This window comes from Pinus tabuliformis, chromosome X, assembly GCF_031772625.1.
Source record: "Pinus tabuliformis cultivar Carrire ecotype Pingquan chromosome X, CPIR1, whole genome shotgun sequence".
Classification (NCBI taxonomy): Eukaryota; Viridiplantae; Streptophyta; class Pinopsida; order Pinales; family Pinaceae; genus Pinus; species Pinus tabuliformis.
Window position 1 is genome coordinate 1,037,620,548 of NC_142308.1, and position 13,418 is coordinate 1,037,633,965.

General features: G+C 38.0%; 1 protein-coding gene across 1 annotated transcript in view; it reads right to left on the bottom strand.

The window, feature by feature from the left end:
* Positions 1-3,635: 3,635 nt before the first annotated feature.
* The window catches only part of LOC149143314 (uncharacterized), a 52,961-nt gene continuing 43,178 nt past the window's right edge, over positions 3,636-13,418 (bottom strand). The window contains exons 5-7 of the mRNA XM_089451769.1: positions 6,374-7,966; positions 4,601-6,248; positions 3,636-4,459 (exon numbers count right to left, since the gene is read on the bottom strand). Of these exons, the coding sequence (XP_089307895.1) occupies positions 3,636-4,459; positions 4,601-6,248; positions 6,374-7,966 (4,065 nt within the window). The remainder of the gene's footprint in view (positions 4,460-4,600; positions 6,249-6,373; positions 7,967-13,418) is intronic.

A 13,418-nucleotide genomic window follows, 5' to 3' on the forward strand; every position in this document is an offset into this window, starting at 1 on the left:
TAAAATTGCGACATGCGGTAGCTCTTTGTGTCCTCTTTCCAATGCCACCAGTCTGATCCAAATTGGATTCTCCAGGGAAGAGTTATGCCAAATCTCACACAGTGACCTGATTATAGACTAGTTCAGTAGACCGAACTTGTACGACGTGCCACGAGCTACTGTTTCGATCTTTGGCTCTGAAAAATATATACAAGAAACTACAGTCCGTCCTCTTTCTGTACCTTCTTATGAAATTTCAATCGGATGCTCAGAGAGAAAGTTATAACGATTTTCCCAGGTCACATGTTTGGAATGTAATTCAGGAGTCTTCAAAAAGACCAACTTCCTCAGATCATATCTCCGCAAATATAGTGCGAAAAGATTTGAAATTCGGACCCTAGGTTCAGTGCGATTTTGTCTAATGGGTTTTTTTTTTAGCTTCTAAAACGTTGCAGAAAAAACAGTTATAGCGAAAATTCCACGATGACCTATTTGGAGCAGCGAAACCCTAGAATCCAAAGCTTTGATACCAAATGTTATGAAACTAGCTCACAAAAGATAGAAAAGATAGATTAACGCCTTAGAATTCAGCATCTTCGAGGGGCCAACCTCCTTTACATTACATAAATGAACAATTCTTGGCTGATACAAATGACAAAACCTCCTTTCTATATGTAGGAGTCTAAGGAGTCACAATATAACCTAGCCGACCTAGCAATAATAATATAAAGCCACAAAAATAACAATAGAGGGATTCTATGGGGCACAGTAATAACAATATGGGGACAATAGGGGCACAACAATATTAATAAGGGATACAACTACAATAGTAACGGGGTAATCACTAGTATTATAGAGACCTAACAGATAGCTTAACAAATGCTAAAGGAACAATAACAAGATTACATAATGAAATTACATAGTTAAAGCTTGAAATAATGTTTCTTAAACAAGGAGGATATCCACATACAAGTGAAGGTTCAGTTGAACCTAAAGGTCAATTTGAAGATGCATGGAGAAATATCCAAGTAGAATTCACCTAGCCAAAGAAAATTATATCACAAAAGGAACAAGTGATTGAGTCTAAAAATATAACTCTATAAAATCTTGTTTCAACAAAGTATGAGTTGCATAATGAAATTTTGGATATGAGGATCAAAGTGACTAGAGTATCTACCCTGGAAGAAACTAAGCATCTTCTTTGGGATATTATCATGTTTGAGATCAAGAAATTAAAAGAATATCGTGGCTTAGCGGAAGATGAGTTGTTAGATGTAAATTGTCTTGAGAATTCTGAGCTCATTAAGTAGAATTTGGGAGAAAATCTAGCAATAGCTCATGGTGCTATACAATATTTGGAATAGAAAACAAAGAATGAACTAAAATTAAGAGGAGCCATAGACATAGTGGATTTGATTTTGCTAGTTAGAAAGGTGACTAATAAAGAAGTAATGCTTAAAAAAGTTGAAAAAAAAAATTAATCACGTGTCTAAAAGAGAGGTTGATTTTTTTTTTTCTAAATTAAGACTACTGCTATATTAAGGAAAAGAAAATATGTACAGAGGTTTACTTTCTGCGAGGAGGCCGAAGCCAGTCCTCAAGCTTAAGCAGCTTTAACTGTATCCTGAGACAGAGTCCATTATAGTTCTTGGACTTCATACAATCTAGACCCAAAATGACAAAGACTTCATATTCACTGGCCGGACAGAGCCATTTTACATCATGAACCATTAAACATAAATAGCAAATTGCGGAAGCCTGAGGCTTGCAGTAAAGGCCTGACCCAAAAACATAAAAAGGACTCCAAAAACACAACATGAAATGCAGTATCATGACGGTAAGAAAAACTAAAACAGAGCACCCGTGACTTAGACTGGCTGGTTGGATGTGGCCTTCTGCCTTCCAGTATCTGGGCTTGGCCGGCCGAGCCAAATCACCGACTCGTCCTCGTTCTGAAGCGGGTGTCCCTGAACTGGCGAAGCACGAACATTGAAAACCTCCACCTCCATATTTGAATTGGGCGGTGGCATGACCTCGTGTACAGAGGCGGCGTGACCAGTAATGTCCTGTCTTGGAGCACAGGAGCTGTAAACGTTCATCTCCACATTGGAATTGGGCAGCGGCTGGACCTCTTGCACAGAGGCTTCATAGCCAGAAGTTTCCTGAATTGCTTGCTGGGCTGCGTGTCGATGAGTGCGATACACCAAACCTTCCATATCAGCCAGGAGGATATCGCTGTCTTGGACAATTTCCACTGTGGGGGAGCTGGAATTAGACCGGCCAGGCTCTTCTTCAGAGATGAAGACTGTAAAGGTGACCACCACTTCAGGGCGAACAAGGCGGCTAGGAAATCGGAATCTGAAGGTCTGGTAGGTGCCCTGTGGAAGGAGACACTCCTGCTCCGAACTAGAGGATGAGGGTGGCTCTACAGCAATTGGCGCAATTGGGTGTAAATCGTCCAGAATCACGCGGGTGCCAGACCTTCCTCCACGCCTAGGAACCCCTCTACTATGCGGCATGGCTTGTAGGATAAGCACGACCAAACACTCAGCGAGCCCTTGAGAATTTGCAGACAGGATGCCTTCACTCAGTGCACTGAAAGTAACAATAGAATGGTTATGCACTGTGACTAGCATTTCAAGAGCCATAGAATACTTAACCTGTAGTTTCCACACGGGGGAAAGGCTTTGGGCCTTTCTCCCCTTTCGCATCAGAGCCTGAATAGCCATGCTTGGCATTAATGCAGCATCCTCCCTCTTTTGCCGCAGACCAAGAATAATAAACCATTGCATTAACTCTAAGAGCTCTGTACAGGCTGCCTTGTACAGGCGTCGACGTTCTCTTCCGCCTACAGGTGTCATGGCGCATGCCATGGTGAGGGGCTAGTAAAGACACCCGCATCCGGGTGCGAGGTTTGAATCTGAGCGATTTCCTGAGAGATGATTGCCCTCAGTGTGTCTAATTGATCTCTGGAAGGAAGGTTGTCTACAGCGCCTTCGAAGTGGTTATCTTTTGCTTCCACTCCAAGGTTGGCTAGTAGATCGGCTAGCTTGTTTCCTTCCCGTCTGATATGCTTGAAAGTTATAGCTTGGTGCATGGATATCCAGTGGTTGATCAAATCAAGCCTCTGGGACAGTCTCCAACTACTACTTACTTTGTGTACCGGGGAGCCATGCTGAAGCTTTGTGGCCATTCTGATTATTATCTGCGAGTCCCCTTCTACAATGAGGGGGAAGAAATTTTTCCTGTGTGCTATTTTGAGTCCTCTCCATAGACCTTCCAATTCCGCAGAATTGTTAGTATCCCAGCCTATCGAGCCCATGAAGATGCTTAGAGGATGGCCATTGTGATCCCTGAACACGCCTCCATAACCTGCTTGTCCGGGGTTTCCTTTAGAGGCTCCGTCGAAGTTGAGTTGAATCATGCCTGCCGGAGGAGGATTCCATGAACTTGCTTCCTGTCTGTGCTTGTTTGGAGTTCTATCTTTAGTTGAGTAATGGTTTATGCTCATTTGCCAGTTGTCCCATATGGCTTTTTCTTGAGGTAGAGTGGGAAGGTCGTCGGGATGCCATTCCTTGAGTGAGAGAGTCTCCTTGATGTTATTATGGACAAGATTCCACAGTTGTTCCAGCTGCAGCATTTGATCCTTGAATATTCTACGATTGCGCTCTTTCCACAAATTCTAGGGAAGCCCATGGTGTGCTAGGATTTGCCAGCCATCGCCACCAGATTTTGGCTCCCATTGCTTTGTTATTATGCTCGAGATCTCTTAGACCTATGCCTCCTGCATGTTTGGGTAAGCATACTTTCTCCCACTTTAGAAGAGCCCATTTTCGATTCTGTCCTGAGCCTCCCCATATAAACCTTCGTTGTAGATTCTTGATTTCTTTTAGGACCCATTTGGGGGCTGCTAAAATGGAAAAGAGATACAAAGGCATTGATTGTAGAACTGCTTTTATTAGGACTATTCTGCCAGCGATGTTCAGAGATCGATTTGTCCAAAGAAGCAAACGATCTTCTAGTTTTTCTAAGAGCTGCCTCCAGGAGGAATGCTTGAGAGCAGAGCTCGTGAGCGGGGCACCTAGATATTTAGAGGGCAAAGAGGCGGAGGTGAAACCCAGGATGCGTTCAATTGCTCTTTGAGTGGTGACAGGGGTGTTGAAGAAATAAATTTGGGATTTGACTTGATTGATGAGGGCGCCGGAAGCATCAGAGAAAGTGGAAAGAAGGGTTTTTATGAGGCGAGCTTCTTGGACCGAGGGATGGGCAAAAAGCATGTTGTCATCTACAAATTGCTGGTGGGTGTGGACCGGGGAGTTGTGAAAAGAGAGACCTCTTAGCTTTCTATTGGTCTTGGCTGCTGTGATGCTTCTACCCAAGCCCTCAGCCATGATAACAAAAAGGAAGGGGGATAAGGGATCTCCCTGCCTTATGCCTCTAGAGGGTCGAAAAGTGGCTGAGGGGATGCCATTAATTAAAACTGAGAAGAAAGCAGAGGATATTAAACTATAGATCCATCTAATCCAAGCGGGAGCAAAGCCAAAAGCTGTTAGAATTTTGTGAATGTATACCCAACTTAGGCTGTCAAAAGCTTTGGAGAGATCTAGTTTAAGCAGCATACCTGGTTTTTTTGTGACTTTTAGAGAGTGAATTAGCTCATGAGTGAGAATAATTCCATCTGTGATTTGGCGTCCTTCAACATAGCCAGATTGCTCAGGCGAGATGATGAGGGGAAGAAGCGGTTTGAGCCTGTTGGCAATGACCTTTGAGATAATTTTGTATATCATGTTACAGAGTGCAATGGGCCTGTATTTGTCCGGTTTGTTGGAGTCTTCTCCTTTGGGGACTAAAGCAATGAAAGTAGCATTTAGTCCTGGATACATCCACCTGAGCTCTCTGGACTCCTCTACCACCTGCCAAACTTCGTTGTTTATCAGGTCCCAGAAACGGTGGAAGAAGTTTGCCGTGAAGCCGTCTGGTCCGGGCGCTTTTCCTTCTTTCATCTGTTTTACCGCCTCTTCGACTTCCTGCATAGTGATGGGCTGTATCAGGAGATTTTTGTGCTCCTCCGTGATGACCTTGGGTATGTTCTGAGTGAGACGGTTGATTGCTGGCATTCGATTGATTTCGGGCTCTTTGTAGGCTTTTGTGAAGTGGTTGGTGAATTCCTTTTCTATTCCCTCATGCGTTTCAATCTTCTCTCCCTGCTCATTATTAACATGAGTAATTTGATTTATCATTCTTCTTTGGACTGTGGTTTTGTGAAAGAATTTTGTATTTTTTTCCCCTCCTTTGAGCCATCTTATTCGGGATTTCTGCCGCCATAGGATTTCCTCTTGCTTAGCTCTTTCTAAGATCTTTGATTCTATATCTTGTTCCTGTTTGGAGAGTTCCTCTGTTCGCCCACCTGTGATAATTGATTGTTGTATTTTCTTCATTTCAGTCTGGAGTTGGGCCTGATCTGCAAAAATGTTGCCAAATATCTTATGGTTCCAGTTTTTGATTGCCTTTTTGAGATTTTTCAGTTTTTGTTGGAACCTGGCCATTCTTGAGCCCTCGGTTGAATTGAAATTTGTCCAGCATGTTCTGACCATCTTTTCAAAATCTGGATGAGAGAGCCAAAATTCCTCAAAACGAAAGGGGCGTCTGAGGTTTTGACCAGGCCTGTTCCATTGGAGTTCTATGGGCCAATGATCCGATCCAGAGCATGGGATAATGGAAGCTGTAAATTCTCCACCTACATGAGTTGCATTATCTGAAATGAGGAACCGATCAAGGCGCGATGCTATTTGTTGCGCTCCTGCTCTCTTATTTGTCCAGGTGAAGATTCCGTTGCTGGTTGGGACATCCATAAGCCAGTTGCTGTTTATGAAGTTCTTTAGAAGACCGTCATCATTATTTGAGTTGCTTCTGCCTCCTCTTTTTTCGTCCATACTGGCTATCAAGTTATAATCTCCTCCAGAGATCCATAGAGGAAGAGGTCTATCTCTATTGAGTTCCGATAATGTGTTCAGAAGTTGGTTTTTTTGAGCTGTTTCCTGTGGGAAATACACATTAGTTAGCATTCCATGAGCATTCGTACCTGAGAGGTGGAATGTGGCTTGAATGAAATTCCTATTAGCTTGAATGTTGCTGAGGTGGATTGTCCGGGCATCCCAGAGAATGGCTAAGCCTCCGGAAGCGCCATGTGCATCTACTGCTGTAACTAGCCCTCCCGGCCAGGCCTTCGCAGCTATTCTTTCCAGAACTGCTGAGTTACATTTCGTCTCCTGCAAAAAAAGAATGCTGGGTTTTTCTTGCTTCAACATGTTTTTTAGGATTCTTCCTTTTTTGGGGCCGTTAAGCCCTCTAATATTCCAAGAGATTAATTTCATTGAGAAAGGTTGGGGTGTACATTGAAGTACTTAGTCAGTTTGGCATATCGCCCTGACTCCACCAGAATCTCTCCTATCTTGATTGTTCTTTCTAGGGTGGTTTTCCGTCCCCTTTTTTTGTTGTCCTTTGATATGAACTTGCCGTCCCATGGACTGCCAATCTGTACCCCTAGAGAATATTTTTTCTGTGCCTTGCTTAATACTGCTACCAGATTGTCCACCTGTTGTTCCGGGATTTTTTCAAAGTTCTCTGTACTACATGCTTGTTCTAGACCTAGGATATCCAGCTCCCCGATGTCTAGGGTCTCCAGGTCCTCGTCCATAACTTGGGGCGATTGAAGAATGTCTTCAGTTTCTGTCGAAACTTTTCCACTTAGTTGAGAGTATTCCATATCCATTTTTTCCGTTGGCTTTGACATATTATTCTGATACTCTTTCCGGTGCTCTCGATGGGTGATATTTTTCCCTCCTTGCGTTGATGTTTCCCCCGTTTGGTGTTGCTGGACTACTTCATCTTTCTCCTGTACCTCGTCCGAACCCTTCTCAGCTATTTTGTTTAGGGGATCGAATCTATTGCTGGATGCTGCCTTGTAGCCAGGGTTTGCCTTGGGATTATTGGTGGGCTTTCTGTTTCCTCTTCTTCGATTGACAACCTTTGTAAATCCATCAGGAGAATGATTGCTCGATTTGTCCGGCATAGAGGTTGGCTTATTTAGTGGGCAATCTCTATACAGGTGTCCTATTTCATGACATTTTCTGCAACGAAAGGGAACCTGTTCATAGTCTATGACTTGAACCCATTCAGAGTCTTCGTGAAAGAAGCTTACCGTATCTGGCAAAGGTTGTTTGAGATCCATGTAGACGCATATTCGGGCATATGAGATCTGCTTGCGAAGTCTTGTTTCCTCTGCTATTCTGACAAATTCGCCAATAGCGTTGCCAATCTCCTTCAGTGAAGTTTCCTCCCAGTATTCCCAAGGCAAAGAGTAAAGCCTTATCCAGACTGGCGCAGAACTCAAATCCTCCTTGTCTGGGTTGAATCTTTCCACCCAACCTTTGAGAAACAGGCCCGCCGAGTTAAAGAAGTATGGCCCTCCTTCCAGGATTCTGGTTCGATCTTCTAAACAGTTGAAAACAGCAGTGAAGAAGCCCTTTGCTCCTAGATGCAGAGATATGTCCCCTTTTGGATGCCAAACAGTGCTGATCCAAGCCCTTAGAGCTCGTTCTGTGGGCCAAATCCCTATAAACTTGCCGATCAATGCATGATCCCGCATATACTGTATTCGGGCGTTGATTCTTTCACTTGGAAAGTACACCTTTGGTCGATTAGTAGCAACAGGTTTGCAGGTTGAAGAACTTGCTTTATTCCTGTTCTCTGTCTCAGAATCTCTATCCCTCGGCTGACTGTTTTGCCTGGTCCCTTCGCTGACCTCATTCGGTTTGTCTCCATCTGTCGTTTGCCGTTCTCTCGCAGTCGGAGAGGGGGGAGGCTCTTGGTCCTCCCCCTGAGGGGGAAACATTGTTCCGGCCCTTATGATGCCGTCCACCAGCGCTCTGCTACACCAGTGATTACCGCAGATCTCTGGCTCGACAGACCTGCCGCCTGCAGGGTACTGTCAAAACCCTAGGAGGACCCGTGATGTTCCATTCGCCTCTCTCGCCAGTCCGATTCCGGAATCATAAAAAAAAATCATTAAAAGAGAGGTTGATTTAAAGAAAATATTTGAATATATTTTCAAACAAGGGTTCCCTTCATTTTGGGATGAGAAGGGAAATTGTATTCTAGAATCTGAATATCAAAAGAAATTGGAGAGATGCCAAGATCAACCCAACTTTTTGAATCTTGCTTCTCCATTAAAGGCTCAAACTATTTATGATCCGGAGGGAAATGATTTCAACATCCTTTATATTCTTGGAAACTTTATCAAATCCCCCCTATTTTCTATTGATATCATACAGATTTAGATTTGTTGACCAAATAAATGTCAATCATTGGCATTCCAGGACAATCAATGCGGGATAATATTTCCAAATATGGAAACAAAGTTCTTATTCAAAGTCAACCTCCTACTCCAAAGGGTTAGCAGTAACTGTTTCAGTTTTTTAAGTAGTAAAAGTAGAGTTTATAGTCATATCCCATTTTCCAAGGAAAAATCAATCATTTGAGGTCTTAATTGTTCCAGAATATTTTGTAATTTTTTCAAAAGTAACATAATTTGTTCCATATATGAGATGGATTTCAAAGGAACTCCCATCATCCAAGGGAAGGAGAAACTAGTGTAAACCTGAGGGATGTTAGTCTTCACATATTAGTCATGTTGTTGGTTTCTTTTTAATCATGTTTATTGAATTTGGTTAATGTTTAGTTCTAATTTTGAGTTTTTCAATCTCTTGTTCAGAGTCTTTTTATTTCTAGTTAAACATAATGTAAACTTTTTTTAACATTGTTTTATATATAAGTCTAGTTAGACGTAGCCTCTACGAGGCATACAATGACATTCACCTCCACTTCCAGCAGGAACGAAGGTAATTTTGCAATATATGTATATTTCAGTAATTAATATAATACAACTGTCAATACTTTTTTTGTAATTTTGATGTTAATATGTCTCATTATGAGGGATGATGGAACATGAACTTAGACTCTGATGGTGGATATGACTTTTGTAATGGCTTATGAAACTCTTTATTAATATAATGGTGTTATTTTTTTCCTTACTAGAATTAAAAAAAAAAAAACTCTTAGTACTTTACAAGAAATTTATAAATACCATTAATGGGAATTTCTTTTTATGAAAAAACATAGTTTGAAGTAGAATAGAATGAAATAATATAGTTTTAAGTAGAATATAATATCGTTTCCTTGTACAGTTTGAAGTAGAATACAATATTGTTCCCTTATTCAATTAGAAGTAGAGAATTAGAACTTTAATTAAATCCTTGAAGAGGATTACTTTTCATCATATATTCAAAGAATTGAACACTGTAGTAGATAAAATGCCAAAAGAAATGTTTGGAAACAAGTTGTATACTTGTTCTATGAAGAATACAAGGAGGAATTACACATAGACAATAAAAAATCATCGATAGAAATAAATAATTTCAATAACCTGAAGGAATTTTTGTGTGTGTGTTATAAACTCCTGGTATAAGATCTTAATTTTTAAAAATTTCCTCCATAAACTTGATGGTAAACATTTTTCTAAGCCCATCTTTTTTGTTTTACTCTTTGTTTTTCCTAAGAAACTTAGGATTTTAGCCATTCATTTCAATTATGACAATGTTTCTTATAGTTTATGTATAAGTATGATACCATCATGATGTTGTGAGCATGCTACAAAATCCTCATGAAAATGGTAATACACATATATGGACTTCATGCAAATGCTATAAGAAAAATATGGACTTGTGTAAGACCATGAGAGGAAGAAACATATTCTCTACAACTAAAAGCACTTAAAAATACCAAAGGATAAAACTCAGTCTTGCATTATGGTCAACTAAGCAGGCATTTCACATTTAGAAGATAACCTTGTAATGTATTTACATAGTAGTTTTTTTAAATCTAAAAATTACTAAACTAGAAGTAAAAGAATGCCTCAAATTAAAAGAAAAATCATTTCTCACTGGGATCACTAAAGAATACTCAAAAATAATGATTGGGCATGCATTTTACTAAACTATTCAAATTCAATTAAAAACAGAGGAATACCAATTTTGAAAACCTTCCAACTTAGAATGATTTTCAAAATTATTAAGGAGGATTTTTTCAAATGCATATATACCTCCAAGTATATGCTCTTATGTTTTTAAAAAAACCTCTATAAAGCTAGTGGAGGAAATTTTTCTAAGCCTATTTTTATAGTTATCAGACAAATCTATAAAGTTATGGACTTCACACAAATGTTATAATACAAATATGTACTTATTTAATACCATGGGAGGAGGAAACATATTATCTACAACTGAAAGCACTTAAAAATACCCAAGGACGGAACTCATGCTTGCGTTTTGGTCAACTAAGCGGACATTTCACATTTAGAAGGTAACCTTGTAGTGTATTTACACAGAAGGATTTTTTTAATCCAAAATTAGGAAATTAAAAGTAAAAAAATGTGTCAAGTTAAAAGAAAAATCATTTCCTATCGAAATCACTCAAAAATACTCAAGAATGAGGGTTGGGAGTGAATTTCACTGAACTAGTCAAATTTAGTTAAAAAATGAGGAATACCAATTTTGAAAATAATGTTGCAGACAACTTAGAAAGAGTTTCAGAATTATGAAGGAGGTTTTGGTCAAATATGTGTGTGTGTGTGTTTTAAAAAATGCCTCTATAAATCTTGTGGCATGCATTTTTCTAAGCCTATTTTTATAATTATAAGACAAATATATAAAGTTATGGACTGCATGCAAATGTTATCAGACAATCTGGACTTGTTTAAGACCATGGGAGGAAGAAACATATTTTCTACAACTGAGAGTACTTAAAAATACCCAAGGATAGAACTCACACTTGAATTTTGGTTAACTAAGCAGGAATTTCACATTTAGAAGGTAACCTTGTAGTGTATTTAAATCCAAAATTAAGAAACTAGAAGTAAATGAATGCGCCAAATTAAAATAAAAATCATTTCCCACTGAGATACCTCAAAAATTCTCCAGAATGATAGATGGGCATGCATTTTACTGAACTAGTCAAATTCAAACATGGTATTTTCATAATAAACATGGGATTTTAGCCATTCTTTTCAATTATGACAATGTTTCTTATAGTTTATGCATAAGTATGAATCCACCATGATGCAATGGGACTGCTACAAAATCCTCATGCAATTGTTAAGACACATATATTAACTTCATGCAAATGTTATAAGACATATATGGACTTGTATAAGACCATGGGAGGAAAAAAGATATTTTCTACAACTGAAAGCAGTTAAAAATACCCAAGGATAGAACTTAGGCTTGCATTTTGGTCAACTAAGTGGGTATTTCACATAACTTTGTAGTGTATACACAACAAGATTATTTAAATCAAAAATTAGAAAACTAAAAGTAAACAAATGTGTCAAATTAAAAAAAAAAATAAATAAAATCATTTCATATCGAAATCACTCAAAAATACTCAAGAATGAGAGTTGGGCGTGCATTTTACTAAACTAGTCAAATTTAGTTAAAAACTTAGAAATACCAATTTTTAGAACATTGTTGCACACAACTTAGAACGAGTTTCAAAATTTTGAAGGAAGCTTTTGTCATATATATATATATATATATATATATATACCTCCAAGTATATGCTCTTATGTTTTAAAAAAATCCTCTATAAGCTCATGGAAAACATTTTTCTAAGCCCATTTTTATAATTTTACTCTTTGTTTTTTCATAACAAACATAGGATTTCAGCCATTCTTTTCAATTATGACAATGTTGCTTATAGTTTATGTATAAGTATATGAATAACATATATAGTATGATCAGTTTAAATTTAGTCAATAACCAGATATCAAAGGCAAAGGGATGTCTATCGATAATGAGGAAATTACCAGCTAAAAGTCACTTACAAAATGAGACAGAATTCCCAATGAAAATTTGTTAAACCCAACAAATATTATATGAATACAAGAACAAATTAATAGTATTTTAAAATCGAATTTGATATCACTTTTCCAAATTTTTAGCCCAATTATAGTTCATATTTTCTTTTCAATTGGTAACTAAAATCTATCTGGGCATAGCTTCAGTTGTTCATTGAGATGATTTAACCTATGAGCTTAAAAAAGGGAAGCAATATTTCAGTTTTTTATTACGTTACCAACTTAAATCCATCTGTCAATGAAAATTTTGAAGTTACCGGTCATATGATAGATAATGAATGAATGCATGATCAATTGAATTTCTTGATTTTATGACTAGGTACTGGTTAATAAATGTGCCACCCTCCTCTTAGATACTATATCAATTAAATATATATTTTATTGTCATTTTTTCTCTTGGAAGAGTGTGCGCAGAAGCGGATATTTATTGCAATTACGAATTCCCGCTATCTTAACTCAACATGTGTTAAGAATTTCATTTAGATAACTCATGTTCAACTTGTTTTTTGGGGAAAACATGATAGTTTTTCTGCAATATTTTCCCAAAAATTCTATCTGTTTGTATTTTTGTGGCTAAACCATGTTGAGTGAGTTGAAAGACACACATTCTTAATAATAAAAAAACAATACTTTTAAATCCTATTAGAAATCATAGCCAATCAAATAAAGCATATTTTGACAAGGAAGAACACATTTTGAAAAAAAAATCATATTTTTCATATCCATGATTAAGAAATAGGATATATTCTAGTGTTGGATAGAATGTTATGACCTTTACCCAAACAAATTATTTCTTCATTGTTGGGGTGTTTTCTTCTCGAAGGTGTACGCAAAGAAACCACTTTAGAATATGGATGAAAAACAACCTCAACAATAAAAATGGTTGTAAAACAGTGTGGATCTGCAACAAATGATAGAAACAAAACCTGCCAAAGCCCTGATCTATGCAACAAAAATAGTTAAACAAAAAAATGGAATAAGAAAATAAGCACAAGTAACTTCAATAATCCAATGGAAACCAGATATGTAAAGAATATATTCTATTAAATGACACCTGTGAAGGGAACAAATAATGTACTAGTCCCCCTCTATGGGATGGGTTCTTGGCTATCCTCAATGCCTTCAGCTTTTGTAGAGTCTCTCTCCTCTATAATGTGTAAATCCCAACAAACAAAATGTTTGAGCTCAGTGAGAACTCAATTGAAAAATAAAATGGTGTGCGACAATGATAATAATCAGAGCTACAACAGTGAGTGCAACAATGAAAATGGTAAAAGTGAAGAATGAATGTAAAACCCTCCAATTTATAGAAAAATATCAAGTTATCCTCGAAGAATGGGAAATAATAACATATTACTAACCATATTCTAGAATGAACCATTTGGAATATTTTATTATATTTGTTTGGAAGGAAAAAGTATTTAAATTGCTTAAATACTTTTGTTTAGAAATAATAAAATAAATAAAT